The sequence below is a fragment of the Hypomesus nipponensis genome, chromosome 19 (assembly GCF_054491055.1).
Source record: "Hypomesus nipponensis isolate SF chromosome 19, ASM5449105v1, whole genome shotgun sequence".
NCBI classification, from domain to species: domain Eukaryota; kingdom Metazoa; phylum Chordata; class Actinopteri; order Osmeriformes; family Osmeridae; genus Hypomesus; species Hypomesus nipponensis.
The window spans coordinates 10752009-10776236 of NC_140379.1; the positions used below are offsets into that span (position 1 = coordinate 10752009).

At 38.9% G+C, this 24228-nt stretch overlaps 2 protein-coding genes across 4 annotated transcripts; one reads left to right on the forward strand and one right to left on the reverse strand.

Moving 5' to 3' along the window:
• Window positions 1-9805: 9805 nt before the first annotated feature.
• Window positions 9806-19237, reverse strand: bbs4 (Bardet-Biedl syndrome 4). 2 transcript variants are annotated; one of them, XM_084682226.1, is made up of 16 exons: window positions 19087-19237; window positions 18187-18229; window positions 15525-15604; window positions 14997-15060; window positions 14701-14812; window positions 14357-14429; window positions 14228-14281; window positions 13944-14071; window positions 13259-13313; window positions 13035-13103; window positions 12785-12937; window positions 12309-12480; window positions 12022-12091; window positions 11740-11878; window positions 11110-11320; window positions 9806-10913 (listed from the first exon to the last, which is right to left on the reverse strand). In XM_084682226.1, the coding sequence occupies exons 1-16, from the start codon at window positions 19108-19110 to the stop codon at window positions 10750-10752; spliced, it is 1611 nt and encodes a 536-aa protein (XP_084538352.1). In that variant the 5' UTR covers window positions 19111-19237; the 3' UTR covers window positions 9806-10749. The 2 variants fall into 2 exon arrangements, with proteins under 2 accessions (XP_084538352.1, XP_084538353.1); XM_084682227.1 differs by lacking the exon at window positions 18187-18229 and having other exon boundaries at window positions 19087-19183.
• Window positions 19238-19394: 157 nt separating this feature from the next.
• Window positions 19395-23314, forward strand: slc35c1 (solute carrier family 35 member C1). 2 transcript variants are annotated; one of them, XM_084682229.1, is made up of 3 exons: window positions 19395-19738; window positions 20169-20674; window positions 20937-23314. In XM_084682229.1, the coding sequence occupies exons 2-3, from the start codon at window positions 20200-20202 to the stop codon at window positions 21509-21511; spliced, it is 1050 nt and encodes a 349-aa protein (XP_084538355.1). In that variant the 5' UTR covers window positions 19395-19738; window positions 20169-20199; the 3' UTR covers window positions 21512-23314. The 2 variants fall into 2 exon arrangements, with proteins under 2 accessions (XP_084538355.1, XP_084538354.1); XM_084682228.1 differs by lacking the exon at window positions 19395-19738 and having other exon boundaries at window positions 19762-20674.
• The last annotated feature ends 914 nt before the right edge of the window (window positions 23315-24228 follow it).

A 24228-nucleotide genomic window follows, 5' to 3' on the forward strand; every position in this document is an offset into this window, starting at 1 on the left:
TTTGGATAATCCAGTTGAAGTTTCTAGATTTTTGTGTGTGGAACTTCAATTGAGTTATCTCTCTAAGTTGTCATTAACTGCAAGGTGTGATTTGATTTGTAATTAATTTGTAATAGCGTTTTCTAAGAGTTTCTATATCTGTACTTCCATTCTTTCCTCAGGTTTTCTCTATTATTATAATGAGGGCATCCAGTGTCACTGCAGGATGTTGCTGAGATGGCTTCAGATATTCCCACACAGATGTGAATGAAGGATTCCCCTTCATGAACAATGTTGTAGAAATATAAAAAATATAATGGGAAGTAATGAGTCACTTTTCATTCAAGATCCGGGCAGAAATTAAGTGGACCAAGGTTACAGCCACGTCAGGTACCTTGCTGGTCATAGCCATCCATTCTCTCAGTGAACCTGACGGCTAACAGGTGTCTGCTTCAAAGAGATTAATGTATTAGAAAGGGCTACATCGCTTAACACTCCTAGGATAAGGCATCCCAGCATCATCTTTTCCTGTGTGAATCGTGCTGTGAACACAATGTTACATTGACCCCCCTCTGTGAAACTGTTATCACCGTCATCACTCACCAACTAATTATTTCAGCTAAGCATCCAGAAAGTTTAATGTCTACTTTTTCTAGCCCTGACATTTATTTTGAAGGAATTCTTCTGTGTGGAAATGTCACTGTTGTTCAATCACCACAGTAGGGAGTATTTGGAGGTTCTGAGAACCTGGGGTCTTTTCTCAGTACTTTCATTGTGTCCCAGTGAAGACAGCAATGAGGGATTTGAGACGTGTCAATGCATTCACAATAGAGATGCGGCTCTATGTGAATACATGTAAAAAATAACACATGAAACTACATGAAACTTTTATTTATATATTTTTATGTAAGCAGCACAACCAGAGCTGAAAATGTGAGTTTCAGTGTGAGTATTGTTGCTCCGTGACAAAATGGTCATACTGCACAGGGTGACATTGACACATCAATGAGTGAATTCCCTGTCTCCCTCTCACACTCATTCCTTCTCTCTCACATCTCCTTTTTTCTCCCTGTCTGTGTGCATCAGCTGAAGTCTAGAACATCACCTGGTATACACAAGTCTCAATGAACCCTGTCAGGAATGGAGGAAAATAATAAAAGAGAGTGAGGGAGAGGGAGAGTTGATGGTAGAAAAAATAAAACAATAGATATGGAAAAGGGAATAGACGGAAGGTAAGAACTAACAACTCAGGACAAAGAACTAATCAAACATCAAAAAAAAAGATCAATAATTTCTCTGGGACATTTATTAGATATGTACATTAATGTCATTTAATAACCACAGAAACTTGGTGATAAATTTGATAGATGAACAGGCCCTTTTAAAACGACACAGCAGTAACAGTTACCATGTTTGTTTGCAAGATGTATAACAGGATACTTGGGGTTGCGTTTGCTGTGAACTCTGCTAAGGAAGTAATAGATTACTTTATAACCAAAACCATTCTGATCCTCTTCCTATGGCCACAATTTGCCCAGTTAGATATGGTTGAGATACACAGGCTTATCTGCAGGGAGAAATAGATGTGTCGGGGTTCTGTCCTGTGTGGAGCTTCAGCGCCTGAGTTTAATACCTGTGAACAGAGATTTTATGTTTAGAACACTACTGTGCTGTCTTACTGTCATGGCCAGTACTCCATCGTGGCTAACTGCCCATCTAGACAGCTGTCTGAGTCCACCAAATGACTTTGAAGTGGCACATTAGCTGTCATTGTTCAGTAGGCATATGAAAAAATGCTTCAGTGTTGTAAAGGTAAGTTGAGTCCAGCCTTGAGGTACAGTTACAACTTGAGGGAAAATACCCCAAAACAAAAAACTAGATTTGAAAGCAGTTGTGGTATAATCTTGAGCCTCACTGAAGTCAGATAACATATTTTATCTGCAGGCATCCCTTGATTGATGGAAATACACCGCATTATCAAGACAGACACTTATACTTTTGCACATTTGGAAATCAGTTATCAGTAAAATGTTTATTCTAGAGATATGAAAGCAACTAGACATAATGACATATACAGTAGAAAATGACTTGACCTTTGACCCTTGTGGTTGACCTAAACAGTGACCGGTATTGGAAACCTTAATAAACGAGCAAGTCACTGAAGGTAAGGCTCACTGGTTTCAGAAAATCACTAAAACCAATCAAGAGGCTTAGGTATGGTTGTCCTTCTTTATCTCGTTTCTACTTCAATGTATAACTGCCCTTGATGGTATGTGCATTCATGGTTCTCATAATAGCAGCTTTAAACGCATACTGTTTCCTCTCCATCAAGTCATGGCACTGTCCCACATTATGGACTAATCTCATGCAGGAGTTCGAAACAGAGTACTTCCTGACAAACTTAGTATGTTCAAGATAATCTCTCCTTGAATGTACTTTGGACTAATTGGCATCAATGTGTACTGGTACAGTCATCAATATACACACACAAAGCTTTACAATTGAGCAATTTTGTTTAATTTAGTCAAAATGGAAGGAATCATCAACCTTGTTGTGAATATAATTTATTTTTAAAGAATGCTTACAGTTTAAATAAGCTTTCCAGCAAATATTCTGAGCACATTTTCATAAACAAGTCATTATTTTGTCACACATCTGCCAAATTACACTGTGAGACTAAAGAGATTGTCATAATATGGGGTGGAGAGCGTGTCAAGGACAAACTTAACCAAAATCTCTAGAGGATATTATACAGCTGTGTGTGGATTTTTGAAGGAGGTTTGGTACTTTCTAAGTCACTGAACCTGAATGCTAAGATTAAAAAATCATGCTAAAATGAACCAATGTTAATAAATATCAAAGACATGTGTATTAAAATCCTGAAGGGGTTCAAAATTACGTGGTCTCAAATCAACAGTTAAACAAAGGATGAAACAACTGACTCACGTTCTTGGATTAGTAACTAAATAGTTACTTAGCTTTGTGATCCAATATCTTCAGTAAATAGAAAGCTCATGTCAATCCTTAATTATTACTGACTATCCTTAGGAGAATCAATTCAACAAAACCGAACTGAGCCCACACTTTGTTAGGCAATTATGGCAGCATGAGGTTACAAAGTGCAGTACATGGATTGCATGGGTTTAAATGTTGTGTATTTAATGTAACAGAAATACATACATAAAAATGGATGTACATATATTTCCTGGGTGTTAACACCCCCACCCCCACAAATGGGTGCATGTGGCTTTGGCCCTAGCGCCGTGTGTGTTGTAGCAGACATGATGAGTAACAGGTGTGTGGGTGAGCGAGGGGGAGAGCTCTACATCTGTCCCCGCAGACACAGGTCATGCCCTTTTTCTCCCATCTGTCTTCTACACGTCCTCGGAGGTGCCTCTCAGGTGCCTCTCCGGTGGCACGGGATGTTTGGTAAGGAGGGAGGCAAAGAGTCTCCAGCTGTATAGTACACTGCTATAGTTACATGGTAGTTAATGTTGTCTTCATTTAAAGTGTGGCCCATTTTTGTGTGTTTGTGTGACTGTCACACAAACATTGACAGACATTATGTGTGTGAGAGGGGGAGACTGTATGTGCAACAGACATTGGCACACTTTGGCCAGACAAAACTCCCCACTGTAGCCATGGGTCAGGACCTTTCCTTCAAGCCTCCAGCATCCCACAATCTCTTTTCCCAGCCCAGTGTGCCATCAGTACCCACAGGCACACAGGGATGGTGGACACACACTGTCACTGCCATGTGTTCATTGAACAAATAACTGTCACACAGTTCACCGTCCTGCTTTGGCCAGAAATTGAACAGAAGTTCCTAATGGCCATTACATATAGGTAAGGAAATAATACAAATTACAACATTTAATTGCCAGGGCTCTATTGGAAGTTGAATTAAAGAGAAAGGTTGCCCATGTCTTGCCCATTTAAACCGATATTCTTTTATTTAGAAATTTCTACCTTTGGGACACAATATCAATTCTTAGTATGAATTTAAAAAGTGATTCGTAACCCCACCAGGCTTAAGTTTACGAATGAAAACTTTGAATAACATATAATAATTGTATATATAATTATATACTATTCTACGTATAATTGGACACAAACGTTAAATACATATAACTAAGAATCGTAAAACAAAACAATACCCAAATGAGAAAGGAAGGAAAGCAAAGGATCTATCCAAGGTAGTGGAACTTTATTTAAATTGCAGTTTCTACACAATTTTGATTGACACCTGGAACATACAGTAAAATTCTATCCAGTTCATTTCAGGTCTATTAGACATGGGTGATGGAACAGAGAGAGGACAATTGACCGGTGCAAGACCAAGCCCTCTAGGGTGCAACACGGGGAGACAATAAATCATCTCAGTTTCCCTCTGAATGATGATTGGCTCCTGCATATGGGATCCAGGGAAAAGTGATTTGCTGGCAAAATGGAAATCATAAATATTGATACCATAAAGCAGCTAAAGTTAAGAGTATTCTATAAAAAAAGAATCTGCTTTGGTAATAGGTAAAGATGATTCAAAGTTCCACCTACCGTTAACTTTCACAGCTAGCAGAGTGAGGACTTTGCAACATGCTGGTGATGTGAAGTAGCTAACACAGTACTTTCTGTTAGACTCAACACTGACACAGTGTTTGTTAGGTTTTTCTGTACACTTACTATATATTTTGAATGAACATGAAATGTGAAAGTACAAATCCTACATTTACATATACCTTTAAATCGGTCACACAATTTCTAAGGGTGGCTATGGAACAACCTACCTGTGGAAGATTAAATTATGGACCTAATTGTATGGATAATAGAAGGGACACAACCCCTATGGTGGTCAATATTCCAGAACTATAGCCATGTCTTCAAATACTGTACATATGTGGGGAACCTTACTTAGACCTTAGGACTTGGCAAATCGTTATTAGACTTGCTGGTGTGTGTGAAGTGTACTAGCTAGCATGGAAAGACCCAGTTCATTACTGGCCCACCGGGCAAGCTGCATTTTGATGGATTTCCCCAGGACTCTCCACACGGCCTCAACACCCTGCTGGGTAATTGCTGTTAGTCTAAGTGCACTACCAGAGCCCAACCCATTTCCTTATGGAGCTTTCTCCTTATGGAACTCACTCCTCCGAGAGTGTGTGTATTTGAATGTGTATATGCGTGTGAGAGAGATAGAGTGAGTGTTTGTGAGAGAAAGCCAGAGAGACTATACATGATGATGTATGAAACCCAAATAAGAAGTCATCTGTTTAAATAAAGCTTGAAGCCCGTCATCCCAGTACATCTAGATGAGCCAATAAAGGACCAGGGCTGCTTCATAGGTCACTCTCCCATTTTACTGCTACTCAGACAAAAATAAGTGGATAGCACACTCAATAACCCCCTGCTACTGAAGAGAACGCAAAAGAGAGTGTGAGTGTGAGAGAGAGACATAGAAAGAGCAGGGCAGAGAGAGTTTCACCATGAAACTCTCTAAAAATATGAGTGATAGAGACTAAATGAATGAGGTAGATGGAGAAAGAAAGGAGCAACAGAATTAAGAGATCTGAGAGAGAGAAATGGGATGTGAAATAGATTTGCCAGGAAGCACTGATCAGGGCTCAGACAAGGTCTGCATTAGAGTAGATGAGAGTCACTATCGCTCTCTCCATCTGCACTGCTCATCGTAGCCTGAGGCTGCTGCATGGTGGAGGAGAAAGGAACACCAAGGAGTCTGGCATTGCATACATGGTGCAGTGCCTCCATTGAAAATAATTGAACTCCATTGTGAGTTCACTCACACAGTGCTATTCATAGATATTCCAAAGTTTGCATGGGAATCATATGCTTACCTTACCTCAAAGTTAGATCACAAGAAACCTTCAGGTGAAAAATTTGTAAACACATAATTAGTATTTACAGTTATGAAATATAGTGAAATGATCAAAAAATAGCATTGGATTTTGATAACATTTACTTTATAGAATCGTTAAGATTGGATGTTTGTTTCTAAAACATAAATATGTGACATCTTTTTCATCTTAAAACGTTTCAGTACTTTTCTCAGTGCAATCTGTATGAAGCTTCTAAAAAGGTTTAAAGTTATATAATGACTATATGGTCACCTGGAAAGAAAAATAGGAATTCAGTGAGAAAGAGGACTGATTCTATTTCACCCATTGATTTCTACCACAGGACAAAAAACAACTAAATAAATAAACACAGAACCAATTTAGTGGGGTAGAAATTACCTTAGTGCAACAAGCTTAATCTCAATCATTTGTGTCCCAAAGAATGGATTCTGTGAAGAAATATAATGCCACATTTGGCCATCCAGCTTGTCCTTGCAATGCAATTCCAAGGCCAGAAATTGACGCAGGAAGTAATTGTGTTGCCAGGTCGATTTGGCCAGGCATTTAAAACAATGTAAAGACTGTTATGGAAGCAATTAAAGTGTAATCCAGCTCTGATTTATGACCTATGGCCAAGAAGAGACAAACACGTTTAATTATTTGTTGTTTCACTAGTTGCAGGACTTTCAGTTACTACACTGTCACACAAACGGAAATACACAATGTAAGCACCTGCAAACATATACGAAATCAGTCACAAACAATAAGGAAACATAAACTTGAAAGCATCTACAGCTGGAGGCAAGCCTGTAGATGATATCCCCTGATAGTGTAATGAACGGTGTTGGAGTGTGGTTGCAAATAAAGTTCAAACAGCAGTCCATGAAAATGCTTTTTCAAACAATTGTTGGTCATACAAAAAGGCAGTCATTATTTTTGTTAGATGGACCTCATGTGATTTCAGTATTTATATAGTTCCATACTGCAAGATTTTTGCAAGCAGGATATAAAATACAATGTAATATATTGTTACATTTCAACGTATGTTTAAAGTACATTTAGACATTTTGCATACAACCTTTTCCAGAGCCAAAGTAATGATCATTATGGGGTTGTGTATTATTAATGTCATATTGGGACTTAAGGGTCAGCACAGCCCTTGTAATGTTACTGGTATGTCATTCTGTGATTATCTCAACAAATTATCAATAAACAGAGTAAAAAGACTATATGGTCACAATACACTATTCAAAGTTTAACTGATCTCTTCCCTCAAGAAGCATTGGTTGGTTTAAAAGGTATAAGGGGAAAGTTATTTCAAAGCTTTTCTTTATTGAACAACAGCTAGCCTAGATTGACATCATTGACATATGCAACACCTCTGCTCTCCATGTGTACAGTCTGTTGTAAGCTATATATTTCTACAACCTGTGAATGGAAGATGAAGAATAATAATAAATAATAAAAGATAAATCCTTGCCTTTTTAGTCCAGGCTCCTGCAGAGGTGGCTTATAGTGGTTATGTATTGACTGGTGAGAGGGAAGAAAGAGAGAGAAAGTGCAAGGGGGCTTTTGTTATGAGTATCATATCCTCATTATTGGATTGGGGAAGATTGCTAATGTTTACTCTACACTTTCCTTGGATGACAAAACTCACAGCCTGAAATTCAACCAAAACAGGTATCCAGACAAGGAGATTCTTGGAAATCTTAGGTTTCTTGCTCTCTTGCCAAACATACCCACACTTTCTCAAAGTACATGTAAATGAAAATATGTTGGTTTTGTATGCTTGCCACATGCAGATATGCATGAATGCATACGAATACAAAACCACAGCTTTTGAGATCTGAAAGCATCAGATAAATGTCAATTTTAAAGTTCGACACTGCTGGGCATGGACATCATTTCATCAAGAACAACATCCATGACTAGAGCAGTTGCACGCAGCTGCATGTTTCTTATGAAGATGATGACTATCCATATCCAAGGCCTTGACAATACACACTTCAAACTTTAAGAGTTCAAATAAAGTGGAACTTTACAGTTTAAAAAAATTACCCGCTGAGCCTCAAATCATGGTCCCCATACTAAATTTTTTGTTCTATCTTTATAATCTACATATTGATGAAATTATTATTATTATAACAGTTTCCCATTTAAACTGCCAGAGAGGATAATCCCCAGTAATAAGAAGCAGGACCCATTGGGCCAATTTGAAAGAAAAAAAAAAGAAGATTAAAGCAGTATTGGGGACTTCAAGCTAAGGTGACATTGAAGGCGTTCTGGGACAGTGAATCACTGCCTTGAATATCATTAGGTACACAAAAGGACAGTTGGCAGATCATTTGATCTTTCTTGATTTTTGTCATGTAACCCCTCTACTAACTATTGCCGATAGTTACCTTGCAACCATCAAAGTGCAACGACAGTGGCAATGTGTCTTGCTAATTCTATATTTAGGCTATCAACACACAGACACACACACAATATATACAGAATTCAGATTAAAGTGAGTAGGCTAGGTGAAAAACTAATTAAAAGTCAAATGTTGTTGAAAACTACTGTAGTTCTCTAATGAATCTGTCTTTCATCCCAGAGATGCTGGCTATCTAAACTTGGCTATTATTTGTGACTGTCGCTCGCAGCTTGCTGCTGACACATGGAGATGAGATGCGGTGAGAGCAGAGGGGGGAGAACACGCGGATAAGCTGCTCTGCCGAGTAGCTAGCAGGGGGTCTTTGAGTAGACTTGATATATATTTTTTATGATAGACATTGCAGTGAGTAAACAACTACCAAAACAACCTTTCTTTAATCAAGTAGCTTGATTAAGATGCAAAGCCTCGCTTCCCAGTTCTGCAGGAGAAAAAACTGGCGATAAAAAAGGAAAATACATTATATGCGCCATTAAGCTACCTAAATTACATGTTTAAACACCAGCCAAGATTTTACAACATTATATAATTAGGCATTATTAGTGTCATGGTGAAAGATGGGGTAAAGCCAGTGTGGCTAGACAGATTAATTATGTGAAACTCCACCTCAAGACAGTGTGGATGTGAGGCTTACCTCTATCAGGGTATTCAACTGCACCGCTCTAATCCATTGATTGCCTTCTTACTGCAAAGACCGGTTTGTGTTTAGCCCACTAGCCTGAAACAAGACTAACTGGAGCAGTAGCCTACTGAAGGTACAGACAGTAACTTTACATTGCGCTGTTTAATGATAACCGTCTGTCTAATGATGAAAAGCACCTGTACTTCCCTTCATGTTTCAAACATATTCAACTCAATTTCACCTTATTTCCAGACCTCCAAGAGGGTTAGCAGTGAGTTGTTCTTAGCATTTTTCCATTCACACTAACAGTATATGAAAGCTTATTGCCAAAATAACAGTAATTTCCGACGACAAAAGGTGAATTTGTGCAAGGTCGTCCATCTCATTAAAGGGAACCCATGAGGTCTGCAGGGGTTTCTGGCTCTGCCTGAGCACCAAGTGGAACACTGAAAAGATCTCTTGCTCCGTGACTTCATTTAGGGGAGGTGTAGTTAATAAAAAAGCACTTTGGGCCTGGACCCAAGGAATAAATGCTGTGGCATTTGTGTAATCAATCCATAATTACATAATACTAGGCAGCAATCTCTGTAATCAGTCATTATATTATCATAATAAATACCAATACCAATAACTCTGATAATAATACATTATCCGATTTAATGACAGAAAAATATTTCAACCAGTATTCGGAAAGGCTATTCAGTTATTCAGTAACATTTTTATTCACTTGGAATTAGAGTCACTGACTCCTATTTTTTGAATTACAGATATCTAAACTTTCATAGGGCTTGAAATTAAAGCTGGGAGATTTGGGGAGCTTGGGGGTTGTCAATTGAAGGAGCTGGAAAGCAAAGTATGCCACAGCTCAAGAAATATATGGAAAAAGGGAAAAAATGAATCTATTTGATCTGATTTTGAAGATTTTGCCCAAAACTTTAAGTAATAACCAATAACCATCACATGTTCTCAAATCCTGGACAATTTATGTACACAACACTTTTCATCTGCCTCTGATTCCTCCCAATAAATGTAACTGAATGATCACAAATACTCAAAATATGATGTCAAATTCAACATCTCTGATAGTCATAGTTGTCTGTGGATCACACAGATTGAATACGATTTAACTGGGAGTTAACTGAGATCTTAGGTTAGGTTTTGCTTAGCCTGCATCACGTTAGAAACCAGATTTACATGGCAGTTTTAATACAACACTGCACCATAGTGGCCCATTTCAGCAAAGCACTCAATCTGAATGTAGCAAAGAAGAAATTACAGACAACTTATTGTGACTATAAATTAATTAAGATATTTAATCTTAATACTTTATTTTTCTACATAAATACATATCTACATAAAACTGCCAATACATAAAAGCAAGAGTAAAGCAGCACTATTCACATCCAACATTGAGCAGCTGCCTGTAGAATAGAATCCTCTTACATGTCCTCATCTTACTTATGATTGTCATGTTAAGATATTGAAAGAAGAAAGTCAAGGGATGAATGACAACCTACTTTAGCTACTCTCAGCAAACAAATTGGAAAAGTAATACTTTATACTGTAGTTGACAGCGTGGTGATGGATATCTTCAAACAGATGGAAAACGTCTCAAAACATTTTGTGAAACCTCTTTGAGCTGCCAGGCTTTGGTCTGCAATGTACTTTTCCAATTTGTAAAATGTATGGTATAGAGAAAACAACCTCACATGTACCGACTTCTGTACCAACATGTGCCTAAAGACTTTCAACTAACTTCTCATGATATAATCCCTAAGTTTTGTATGCCTCTTCAGTAACATTCAGTAGCTATTGAGCTATCACAGTGCAAAGCTGTGGTGACCGAGGAAGGTTGGCTATCTTGGCTAATTCACTTCCGCCTTAGACTTACTCTTGCTAGTTTTGGATTTGGGGGGAGGTTCGGCTTCTTCGGCATCAGGGGAGCCGGGGGTGATGCTGGGCGGGCTGGGGGCAGCCTCCACATCTGGTTCCGGCTCCAGGGGCAGGGATGTGGGCTTGGGGGGGGTTCCTGTACAAGCCATGGATTACAATCAGAACCCTTGATTTACACAACTTTTACTTGTTTTTACAGGACAGTTCAAGTTTATTAAGTAAGTGGAACATAAATTGAGTGACCCCTCATTATGAAGCGCTGGTTAGGGTTAAGGTTAGGATCTTCAACGTTTGTGAATGATGCCTCCACTATGAGCCCAGTAGTACTATACCTGTTGGAAGCTGTATGCTCTTGTTGAAGCTGGCAGCGGAGGACATGGCCTGGCCCAGAGCCTGGTTGGTGCCTAGTGGCTGCTGGGAGCTGGGTGCCTTGGCGGAGGAGCCAGAGGTCTTGTTGGACTTGGAATCCTTGGCAGGTTTGGTCCACACCATGCTCTCACCCACCTGCAGGGCAGTCGCCATCTTCTGAGCCATGTCCATTAGCTTAGAAGGAATACAGAATGGAGGTGTTGGGAACTCAAAAAATGGTTTCCTTCATCAGGATCAAACCCGGGCCCCGGCATTAAGGCCTGAGCCTTATCGGTATACTCTTACCCAATGAGCCACCAGGGCCGTGGAGAAAGACTCTGACGTCTAAGGAAACTCTTTACCAAATCTTCAATGGAGTGATAACAAATGTCATACACTTAAAATGATAAGGACGATTATATAATTGAATCACACATCACCTAAAACTTAAGCTGGAGCTTCGGTATTATGAAGCACGATAAGCATGTGACTCTTTGGGCTTTACTTCCCTTACCAGGTAAATTGACTGAGAAAATATTCTCTCTTCAGAGCAACAACGGTCAAAGCATAGCATATAGTAGTAGCTTAAAGACTGTAACTGTGTGTAATGCTACCTCCGGATCAAAATCGGTGTTGCTGTCTTTCAGTAGGTTGACTTTCCTTTCCATTTCCTGGTACTGCTCCAAGGCTGCCTTCTTGTCACCATGATTGTAGAGCAGGATGGCAAAGTTTAGATTGACCAACGGATTGGACCTGAGAAGGAGAGGATGAGGAGGACACTGATCACAGCAGACACCCACTCAATAATTGACATTAAATGACCCGTTTTGGGTGATATTGACAGGGACTGATGGAAGATCAAACTGAATGGGGGAGTTCAACGGGGGGAAACTCACTCGTCTAGAGCTACCGCTTGCTCGTAGGACCGTGTGGCGTTCTCCACGTCATCCAGATTGGTCAGAGCCACTGTTGGAGAATTAGATCAAAATAGTCATACATATCATTGCCAACTAGAAATCATACAAGTTATCGTCTAAGTGTTAGCCTTTTTAAGCATGATCGGTTAAGAACCTTGTTATGACATGTTTCGAGGAAAACGATGCATACTTAAAAAGCTTTGAGTTTAGATTTTTTCACAAATCACAATCCCACTCATCTAAACCAGTGTTTCTGACATGTTTACCAGCCAGCAGCATATAGAGCTCTCCCAGGCGTGGGTGCAGGTTTGTGGCGGCGCTGAGGAAATGAAAGGCAGAGGCGTACTGCTGCATGGTCAGGTGCACCAGACCCAGGTTGTAAAGCACCTTCCAGTCGAATGGAGACAAGTAGTGGGCTCGCTTCAGACAGCTGATGGCCTGGACAGAGGAGGTGGAAAATATCATCTGGGTTAATTTTGTAAATGAGTTTTACCGTAATATAATACAATGTAGGGTAATGGCTTGAAGACTGCACAGCACAAATAATCAATATAACAGTCTAAAAGCAGGAAACATTACCCGTATGTGACAAGTTATCCATCTGTGACTTTAATTAAAGCATTAAAGTATTCCAAACATGGTCTGACCTCTGATCGACCAGACAATGTAGCTAAGGACAATGACAGCATTTTGGGGATGCAGTATTAGATACGGTGCTGATTATCAGTAGAGCACTACTCACTGCAACGTATTTCTTCTTGCCAAAGAAGCACATGCCAATATTGTTCCAGAGGGGAGGGCTCTCAGGGACAGAGTAGGCTGCCACGCGATACTTGTTCATGGCCACGTCAAAATCGCCGTGGGTCTGCATCATACTACCAGCAGCTAAGATGGCCTTGGAAGAACATATATACACATAGGAGTATGAACCATCAACAGAAAAAGCATCATCAGCATTGTGTTCTGGTGTAAAACTAGTGCTGCCAACCTACCGTATAGTTGTTCGGGTCATAGGTCAGGGCGTTTCCGAGATGCTCAAATGCTTTCTGATATTTCCCAAGCTGGTAAATTGTAAAAATGGTCAATACAGGAGTTACACTAAGAAATTTGAAATTTCAGTTTCAGTCATGAATAAACTCCATGTTTATGAAAATGTTGTCATTTCAGGACATTTTACTTGAAATATATTCATACTGCTGTGCTGTCAGTGACTTACTTGCAGATACAACAGTCCAAGAGTTGTCAGCAAGTCAGTATTTTCAGGGCAGTACCTAAGAAATGAAAGAAGTAGACATTTCATGTGAAACGTAACCTTCCATTGCAAAGAATTAAGCATAGTGGCATTAGTGTAGAGGAATTGTACAAATTTGGATAATCTGAATATTTAATGGTCTCGAATCAGCACAATTGCTAAGTATTAATAGTGACTGGAGGGGATGATTTAGCAGAGAGAGAGAGAGAGAGAGAGAGAGAGAGAGAGAGAGAGAGATAGAGAGAGAGCGAGAGAGAGAGAGAGAGAGAGAGAGAGAGAGAGAGAGAGAGAGAGAGAATTGTGTATATGTTCTCAGTGGTTTGTCTCATTAAAATCAACCCTTGCACTGAAAGACTTGATTAATTCAGTTTGTCTCAACATGAGGTGGCAATAACGAGCACAAAGACAGTTTTTGTACTCCATTGGCCTAAATATTTAAAGTCAAACAATAACTTTTATATTGTTTTAAAACAAGGTCATGGGTGACATACTAAAATATTGCCTGGGGAGAAGTTACTGAAATTAGCTGTACTGGAATTAAGTAAAAGAGCATTAGAATAGTGTGAAGACGGTGTAGATAGGATATCTCACGTCACGAAATGCAATAGCTTTTCATGTATTTATGTACATTTTCCAAACTTATACTTACTCCACTGCATTCTTGTACACCTCAATGGCCTTGTCTGTGTCACCAGCTAGCAGGTGTACCTTTCCCAACATCATGAAAGTCTTGTCATGTTTATTTAATTGCAGCGCCAAGTTCAACTTCTCTTCTGCCTAGGACCCAAGACACATCTGCTAATATACATCTGCAGATAACTTAGTTCTCTAGTAGAGGTCCTTTCTTTAAGCATGCCCACAAACTTGAAGCTGTTAATTCTCATGACTTGAATGTGCACCAGTGCTACTAATCAACCACCACTTAATACTTACGTTTTTGAAGTCTTTAATGAAGGAATAGCAAACCCCCAGATTGTGGTTGACCTCCTGTGTAAAACAACATATCAAATAAACCACGTAGTCTGACCACAGAACATGCAGTGAGTAGCCCATTTCTCTTACCCAGTCCTTGTCATTTAAGCGTCCAGCTTCATGATAAACCTCAATGGCTGCCTTGTGCTTACCCAGCAGAAACCTGGAAATGGCCAACCCAACAAAATATGAGCCTAAAGGAACAAACTTCTTCAAGTGACAGGGCCAAAACATGGTACAACCTACAAAATGACTGCAATGTATTAACCAAAAGAAGAGACACATTGGAGGGCGAATGGGCCTCCTTAAATATTTAGAAAAAACTTGTGTGCACTAATAATCATTGTCATTGTTCTAATTTGCTGTCTTAGTTTGTGATCCAAGCATAGGGGATGTGTGTGTGTGTGTTGGGGGGGGGGGGTGAGGATGCTCACAGTGATCTGGCTACTTGTTTGAGGTTGTCAGGACTGGTGGGATTGAGAATGGAACAACTCTGGAACAGCTCAAGGGACTGCTGGATCTGCCCCTCCAGGCGTAAGATTAGTGCTTTAGTAAAAAAGAAAAATAGGCTTTTTATTTGCACAAATACTTACACAAACACACTGTAAATCATAGCATGTGATATAGGGAGATAGAGCTTGGAGTAGTGGTTTATACTCTTATCTTTAAGTGCAACTGTTGAATGCTGTGTTGAATGCTGATAATTCTACATGGATGGTCTGTGTTTTACCTTGAACATATATGGCATATTCACACATGCCATGGGTCTCCTGGAGCTGGTCTTTAATGATCGCCTTTGGTAAACACACAGAATGCAAGATTGTTATCCTAGCACAGGTCTGAAATAATCGATATAATTTGTGAGACCTAGGTTTTGGAATCCGCATTTTACTATACCAAATATAATGAAAGTCATAGTTACTTTGTTTACTTCAACCCCTCAAACTATTCGTGTACAGAAATACCAGGAACGGCTGATGAACAAGGTAAAGATAAATGCCATGGTATGTTTTAATGATTGATAGTGTCTGTTTGAAACTGGTTATTACATCCCCATTCTCACAGCAGCCCACCTCATTAGACTACACTGAGATAGAACTGCCCTTGTGACTAAGGAGGAGGGACCCATTGATGCCAAGTATCCATTGATCACACACTGTCTGTCTGGTAGGGCTGGAGGGTCAGTTCGACACGAAACACATCAAGGGGGTGACCATGGAATGACACAGGGATCAGGAGAGCCTGCAGGGGAGCCTACCTTGCAGGTCTCATAGTCCTTTCTAATGTAGTGCAGGTGGATGAGCCAGTTCCTCCTTTCCAGAATTGGAAATTCTGGAGCTGAGAAGAGACAGAGAATTAATTCTTTTTTGGGGGGGGAATATATTTTTTCAAACCTAAAACTGAGCTTTTTAACGTAAAGGTCCATTCACATTCAAGTTAATATGGCCTACTGTATCATTTTCACAATAAAATAGTTGAGAACATGTTCTTCAATTCGAATAATTCAACTGAATGTAGCCACGCTAACAATGCTGTTAATATATATCAACTTCTGAAACTGTAATACCTGTCTTTGTATGGGTAACTGATATACATTTAACCTTTTGTGGACAAATAGGCTACTGGGAGGAAAGATTTACTTCCATTCCTCCAATTTAATTATAATAGCATACGTTAGCTACATTCACAGAATCTTAGTAATAGCATAACTAATTGATAAAGACAAGGAGTATCTCTTTTGGAGTCTGCACAAGGTTAAGATATGCTCCAAGTTGCCCAGGTAACCCTTCTATTACAAGCTTAATTCTCAATGCAGCACCACAGGGGCTTTTGATATGCTAAAGACAGAAAGACATATTGAATAGAACAGGCAACTGAATACAAAAGGTTGCTCTCATAAGGTCAGGAAACCTCAAGAGTCACACCATACACTGAACGATTTTTCTAGTCTTTATTCAGGGAGAACACAGTATTGCATTCAAGCACACACTCAAAATAGTGACTTTGATTTCAGTAATCAGTGTTATCTTGGTTCTACCTGTGGGAGAGACATTAGATACTGTGCCAATATGAAACAAAACTGAAACTATAGTTGAGTCAGATGCTGATATTAGGATGTTAGCTGATGTACTGCCTTTACAAAGGCTATGATTTACACTAAAGCTCCCCTCTGTTTTGATCTCCCAGGCCTTAAGGCTGGGATCCAGTGTCTTGCAGCAAAAACTGTAAAAGGATGCTGATCCTCTCCAACCCCAACACAGAGTAGGAAAAGTGCTTTTCTCATATTTGGCACATCAGAATTGCAATGTCCCTATTTGTAGACTTAATCCGCTTTCCTCCTGCTGAGACAGCAATAATATTCTTGTCTCTAGGTTTCAGCTGGGCCCTGTGGCACTTAAAGTCCTAATTTACAAAGCTGGGCAGCCTTGGAGAAGAGAGGGGGATTCATGTGTGACAAGTCTTCCAATAACAATAAAGGGGATATAGCGACACGTAAGTTGCAACCCAGCATGAAACCTCCCAAAATATAGCTTTGTAGAAGGTTCTATCCCCAACATGTTGAATTTCTCTCTGTGTGTGACCTAGCTAAGGCAATAGTTGAATTGGCCATTCTGTTCACAGTAACAATCTGGCACAGATGATACATTTAGAACAGAACAATTAAGAAACGGCTGATGAAATGAAAAGGTATGGCGCAAATCCACAACTTGCCACATCATGGAAAAATATGTATAAAGGGACTGTAGAAAGGTAACATTTGAAATTAGGTGCTTTCCTCATATTTACAGCATTTTAGGTTTCAACTGCCTGAAGGGAGACAACAGACTTAAATTAATTTCCAAGTTGGACATGGGTTAATTCCAACAGCACCAATCTTTCCCAATAGTATTTGACTTTGTACTCTCACATACTGGCAACACATAGGGTGTAAAGGTGTATTCATTGATATGCAATATTATACTCTAGTTCATTTTTTTATGCTGGATTAAGCAACATGATTACTGCTTGCAGGGAAAGGTTGAGGGTGCCCTCTGGTGGAAACGCTGTATTTTGAAAACAGCAGAAGTATGTTGAAACGGTGGGATGCTAGATGTATGATACACTATATAAACAAAAGTATTGGGACACAACACCTACATGACCTTTTATGACATCCCATAAATATCGATACAAATCTTGTGGCTAGCATTCCGAGAAGAGAGGCAACTGTTATAGCCACATGGGAGAGGGGGGCAACTCCATATTGCCTGTAGTTTTGGAATGAGGGGTACAAGAAACTCATATACCGTACTTTCCAGAATATAAGTCGCATCAGTCAAAAAATGCATCATGAAGAGGAAAAAAACATATAAGTCGCACTGGACTATAAGTCGCATTTATTTCTAAATGTATTTCACAAAATCCAAGACCAAGAACAGACATGTAATCTGGATAGGCAAGTTATTCAACTACACAATAAGCAAGTTCACCAAGCTCCGGATCTCATTCCACGGCTGTAGACGGTAATGTTTACACGTTGGTTCATGTCAGTCAGTATGAATAAACATTTAAAAACATGTTAAATTATATATATTTTTATATATAAGTCGCACCTGACTATAAGTCGCAGGACCAGCCAAACTATTAAAAAAGTGTGATTTATAGTCCGGAAAATACAGTAGGTGTGATGGTCAGATGTACCAATACTTTTGTCAGGATAAGTGCATTTCGTGCAATACAATTGTGGATTTTTTTTGTAGAAATGTTAAACTTACTTCTATGACAATGTATATGGCTAACTACGGATGCTAGGGCTAAAATAAAATCATAGGGGTCATCGCAAAGCCTAACACATGCAAGCCTAGAGTATAACATTCACACGTTCGCAACAAAAAGTTGTGTCTACTCTGTCTACTTAGCTCATGTTTCAGCCAACTTACCTTTAGGGGCCCTTCGCTTTTTGGGTTCAGTGGCCATTGGGAGCTATAAAAAAGTAGTATTTTTTTTATTGCAGTGGGACAGGGACACCATATATAGGCAACCTGGTACAAACCATTCGGGTAGACAATGAACTTCTTAAACTCCAGTTTAACTATGTATTTGCATGGAAAACACTTGGTAGGAAGCATGGTTGCTTTCTGGACGGTCAATTTGTCTACATTTAGTCCTAGCATACCTGTCAATGTCAATACATTACTAGGGAATCAGATGAGATGGCTGAGCGGATACGCTCTGTATAAGAGCGTCTGCTAAATTACTATACTTCACCCTCCACTGGAGAGTTGCACTGTTCACAAAATGGAAGATTTCTTAGAAGATTAGCTAGTTTAGCTCTAGTTAGCTCACTACCCTAATCTACATTAGTTGGGCTTGGCTGGCTAGCTAAATAAGATAGCCACGTTAATTGTTGCAAACCTTCGACCCAGCTATGTGTGATTGTTTACTTAGTAACTACTGTAGTGAGGTAGAAGCTAGAAAACTGCAAAATTAAATGTTTTAACCACACAGTAGGTTACGAATCGACGTCTTGTTTGACAGAGGCGAGATAGCATGCTATCCAGTTAGTACAGTAGTTACCGTTATGTGTTAGTAGGTAAGGGATTACTGTTGGTACAGTAGTTAGCTACAGTATAATAGCTGTACTGGTAGTAGCTACAGCTAGCTAGCTATTTACTAGTAGCAAGCCAATGTCAGCAGCGAATGTTGAATACATTTTTTTGCTTGCTGACAATCAATTTCCCATCTCTGCTCCGACAATAGGTTTAATACAGTGATACTAGCCAGCAAGCTCATTGTGCTCACAAGACAGACAGTCTAGTCTATCCACTTTTGGCACTCACCGATGTGTTCTCCTCCTCTGCCATCTTGACAGTGTGAATGTAAAGGATAAACAGGATGTTGCTATGGAAACACCACACTTTGTATGGGCTCAAAACGAGGCCAAAAGTATAATGCTTGTAGCATACAATGTAGGACGACCCGCAAATTAGAACTGGTTCCAAAAACGTAAAACACGTTCCACAAATGTCTTTGTACGGTCATGACCGAACAAATGCAGTTGCGAAACTTTTGGTGTTCCAAATTGGGCGTCTAAAAGTCACTCTATTTCATCAATGTAGTTGGTATTAGACTACATTTTCAATCTACGTTTCATTATTCGTTCATAGTGTGAAAATAGCTACAAACAGACAGGACATAACCAGCTAGTCTGCAAATGGAAACTAGGCTATGAAAACGCTTGGGAGAGCAACTAAGAGTATAAGTTATTTGGAGCAACAAAGGAGGCCATCGTTTAGATCCGGATGAACCTGCCACATAGGCAGAAAATCTGGACAAACAACAAATAGGCAAATAGGCAACCCATGCTGTCTGCGACACTGCAAACACCTATTGAAGGTGTAACTGGATTCTCAATAGGGCGAATTCGAATTTTACTTCCTTATTCGCGTGTGTGTGGATGCAGTCGACGGACAAGGATTTACAATTTTGAAGGTAGACTCATGATTTTGTTCGAATTAATTTACTCACTAATCGATAAGATTAGCGTTAGATTGCTTCTATTTGTAAATAAACTATCATACTGAGACGATTTACAGACAGTGCCATATGCATGCACCTTACAGGTTGATGATAACCAACAATTTTGATAACCAAATTTTTACAATTGGGTTCGAGCATTGTTATTGTATCGTGTGATTTATTTTATAAATAATAAAAAGGCATAAAGATCTGCGAATATCCCAAATTTTCGTCGTTGGGTCTTAAAAGAATAAGTCCCGGAAGTTGTCATATCGTTAGAGGATGGTGCTTGCGTGGTTGTGCGTATCCGACAAGTCGAAGGAAATGTTGTTACGTTGTCATGTAGGTTAATGTTACTGTTTTTATGACTTACATTTGATCTCTTTCTCTCAACCATGAACAGGATTCTGCTGAAACGCTCGAAAATTCTCAGAATGGCACTCGCTGGCTCTAATACGGTGGAAGGTAGCGAAGAGACATTTTTATTTAGGGCTATAAAAATTGCCGGCGTGGTATCACTTTATTGGTTCATTTCAATTACTATGGTTTTTCTTAATAATTATCTTCTAGACAGTAACGAATTGGATGCACCTTTGTTTGTGACATTTTATCAGTGTTTTGTCACGGTGGGGCTCTGTTGGGTCATGCAATTGTTTTCCAAATTGTGTCCTGGATTGGTCGACTTCCCCTCGGTCAAATTTGACTTGAAGATTTCCAGGGAGGTTCTACCATTGTCTGTTGTCTTTATTTCAATGATAACATTTAACAATCTGTGCCTCAAATACGTCGGAGTAGCTTTCTACACCGTTGGACGTTCTCTGTCTACTGTGTTCAATGTGCTTCTGTCCTACGTTATCTTGAAGCAGACCACGTCTTTCAAAGCCATTATGTGCTGTGGAATCATTCTAGGTAAGTCAGCTACCACTTTTTATTAATTGAAAGCGTTATCCTATAGCCCATGCAATATAGTAAGACTGAAACGCGTTAACTCAGTCTAAGGGGACCCAAGGTGTCTGTAACCTACCATACCATTTTCCTCAGTTGCACCTATAAAGCCTTTGCTCATCTAAGTAGCGTGAAATATGTATCATTACACGTAGCTTATCCTTGATATCCTTGAGGTTGACTTAAATATGTCTTCTGTGGTTTGTTCTATTTTTATTTGTTTTAGGTGGTTTCTGGCTTGGTGTGGACCAAGAAGGTGAAGCAGGTTCTCTCTCATGGTTGGGTGTCTTTTTTGGAGTTGTAGCCAGTGCCTGTGTCTCACTTAATGCCATATACACCAAGAAGGTGATGCCTGCTGTGGATGGGAACATCTGGAAGCTGTCTTACTACAACAATATCAATGCTTGTATCCTCTTTCTTCCGCTAATCCTCATATTTGGAGAGTTTCAACGAATTTCAAGCTTCAGCGGCCTTGGCGACCTAAAGTTTTGGGGCATGATGACAGTTGGGGGTGTGTTTGGGTTTGCTATTGGCTATGTCACTGGTCTACAGATCAAGTTCACCAGCCCACTCACACACAATGTGTCAGGGACCGCCAAATCCTGTGTTCAGACAGTCCTAGCAGTGGTCTATAACTCATCCACGAAAAGTATGTTGTGGTGGACTAGTAATATGATGGTTCTTGGAGGTTCCTCTTCTTACACATGGGTCAAAAGCATGGAAATGAAGAAGGTTGAAGTTCCTTTGGACTCAACCAAAGAGAAACTGTTGGAGGGGGAAAAACGTGATCCTGGTGTGTAGTTGCGGGACAGAACTTTTGGGACTACGATGACAAAATAATGTATTAAAGTTGTACGGTTTTTGGGATTTCATTTTTTTTAAAGTAATCACAATATTCAAGTGCTTTTTTTCACTTGGTAAATTTCTGCGCACAAATGGGAATTTTGGCAAGCCATAGTGTTCCATTGTTATGACACTTTGATATCTTTCTTTGGTTTATATGGCTTGGGACCTCTATGGCTTGGGACCAAGATTTATTCTATTGTCATAGACTGTTTTATCATAACATTCAATGTCAACTGTGAGTACGAGGTAAAATAGAAAAAAGGATTTTAGCTAGACTGTGGAACATAATTTATTTTGCATCATAGTTGGAAGGAACAATATTCTGAAACTGCAACTAAGAATATGAATATACATGACTTTGGTTTCGACCATAATTGCTTTAATTTCAACAATCTTGTCAAATGTTACTGGAATGCAAGGCATTGCTACATTGTGTCAAATACACTGGGGAAATTACAAATTGTGTGTAGTTCAAGATTTGTCATCTTAATCGTTTAAGATAATCAAACTGCTCATGTACCAGTTGTATAACTTAGATGGTTATCTCCTATATCTGGATTTTATACACAATTCCAATTAAGTGCAAGCAGACTGACGATTGAAAGCCGTATTTGTGGAGAGGAGACATTCTACAAGATAACTTTTGATAAAGTGCCTGTTCTTTTTGCACTCTGCTTTAAAAAAACAAAACTTGACATTTTATTTATATTTTTTCTTTCTTACGAGTCTACACACAGCGCCTTACTAACAAAGAAAAAACAGATGTTTTAAAGATTTTTGCACAAGAAGGTATACCACTGAGTACAGTAACAGTCATGTTTGGCTAAATATGTTTAGCTCAAGTGTGACCGATCAGCATCACACAACTCCTCGTATTATCTTAAAATCTGTCATTCTCCCAGACTGACATACAGACACATTGAAATTCAAAGTATTTGTATGATAATTGAGTCGATTAGAAAGTATTCCTTACTGAGTTTGAATAATTAATAGGTGAAATCCGAGCTGCAAAATGTTTTTATTTTATGTTTTTTTTACTTTGTCTATAAAGGTTGCTATGTGTTGATGGGCAATACATATCCAATATTCAATTTTAATTCAGGCTATAAAGTTACTTTTTAGAGTGTAGATTTTCTATAGGCACTGTATGAATTATGTGGTTTTGAAATAGGTGTATAAATAACTGAAGGACATAACAGAAGATGAATCCTGTATAAATTACATAATAGAATAGCGATATAGAAAGAGGGGCAAAGCGAGGATTATATTAGTTATAATAGATACATGTTTTATCTTTTGAACTCTATTATTATGTTTATATTTAATGTGAATTTATTCAACATTTTATAACGGAGCCAATTAGGACTTTACAATCATGTTTTAACAAAACAAAACATTAAAGACCTCAAGGAATACATCACAAAAAAAAAAAATCTATAGTTCCAAAGGGTTTCCAGTTATTATTTTGTTTTGGATGAATTCCACAAGAATATAAGCAACTTATGTTAAGATACAAAACGTCAATATAACAACCTTTTTATTTATTATTGTGTAGGTTCTGCACAGTAAAATAAATCACATATTTTTTTAAGGATCACTCATGTTGTACAATATTACTGTAGATATTACAAAATGATTAGGCACTGGTAGTCATTTTCTGACTGTGGGTTTCTTAAATATGCTGTATATTTTACTCTAGTCAATAATTGAGCTTTTTGTGAACATTCCAATAATAAACTTTGTAGCAAATATAAAAAATGTGTGTGTCAATAGGGATTATCAAGTATTTTAGAGAGCACCGCATCATTTTTTTTTCACTGAAAGGGCACAGAGAAGAGACTTTATCATATTTGTTCACACATAGGGGCACCTTAGGGGCACTGCATCAAGTTTTTTCCACTCGTAGGGCCACCTAGAAGGGGCCTTATCATGTTTTCTTGCACACTGGGCAACCGTACAGGACCCTTTATCCTGTTTAATCTACCTTAAGGCATCCAAGAGGGCACTTTAGCTAGTGTGGGGGCATCACCCGTCCTGCACACATACACACACAGATTTCTTCCATTATAGTATGTTAAATTAGGTGTGAAGCACATGTTAAAATGATAGCATTCATATTCATGAGACATCCATCCAACCAGACTCTTCCTATTTGTTCTCAACATGTGACATATTTTGCCATATTTACAGGCATTCAGATGTGTTTTGGTGCGTTTGAATTTGAGCTAGGCCTACTTTAAACCAAACGCTAGATGTCGCAAACTACAGGGTTATTTAGCCTACTTGTCATTTACATTTATTCAGCATATTTAAAGATTTTGCTTAATATCCATTCATTTGTACGAGTATGACCAAACCATCTGGGCCACACATTATCCTAGTAAATTGGTAGAATAGCCTTATTTTGGCTATTAAGACAACCAAAGATTAGATTGGATTTAGATTGCCCATTGCACACATTGGCCTTCTACGGAATATAACAAAATATTTTTTGTTCACCTTTTATATATAATGAGACTAATGTTGTAATGGCGTAATATGGTAAATAAATAAGGAGGTTCCTTGCTTCTATAAAATCATCAAAGCTTAACGCACTAGCCTACTCCAGTGCGCAATAATGAATAATATGTACCACATACTCGACCTGAAATGACGTGAACCTGCTATATAAG

Excerpts from the sequence above, each read along its gene's own strand:
- bbs4 (XM_084682226.1), bottom strand. The coding sequence starts at position 19,110 with ATGGCAGAGGAGGAGAACACATCG. Across the intron at positions 15,061-15,524 it reads AGGACTATGAGACCTGCAAG|GCGATCATTAAAGACCAGCT; the intron begins GTAGGCTCCCCT and ends TGTTTACCAAAG. Across the intron at positions 14,813-14,996 it reads ATATGCCATATATGTTCAAG|CACTAATCTTACGCCTGGAG; the intron begins GTAAAACACAGA and ends TTTTTACTAAAG.
- slc35c1 (XM_084682228.1), top strand. The coding sequence starts at position 20,161 with ATGAACAGGATTCTGCTGAAACGCTCGAAAATTCTCAGAATGGCACTC. Across the intron at positions 20,675-20,936 it reads GTGCTGTGGAATCATTCTAG|GTGGTTTCTGGCTTGGTGTG; the intron begins GTAAGTCAGCTA and ends TATTTGTTTTAG.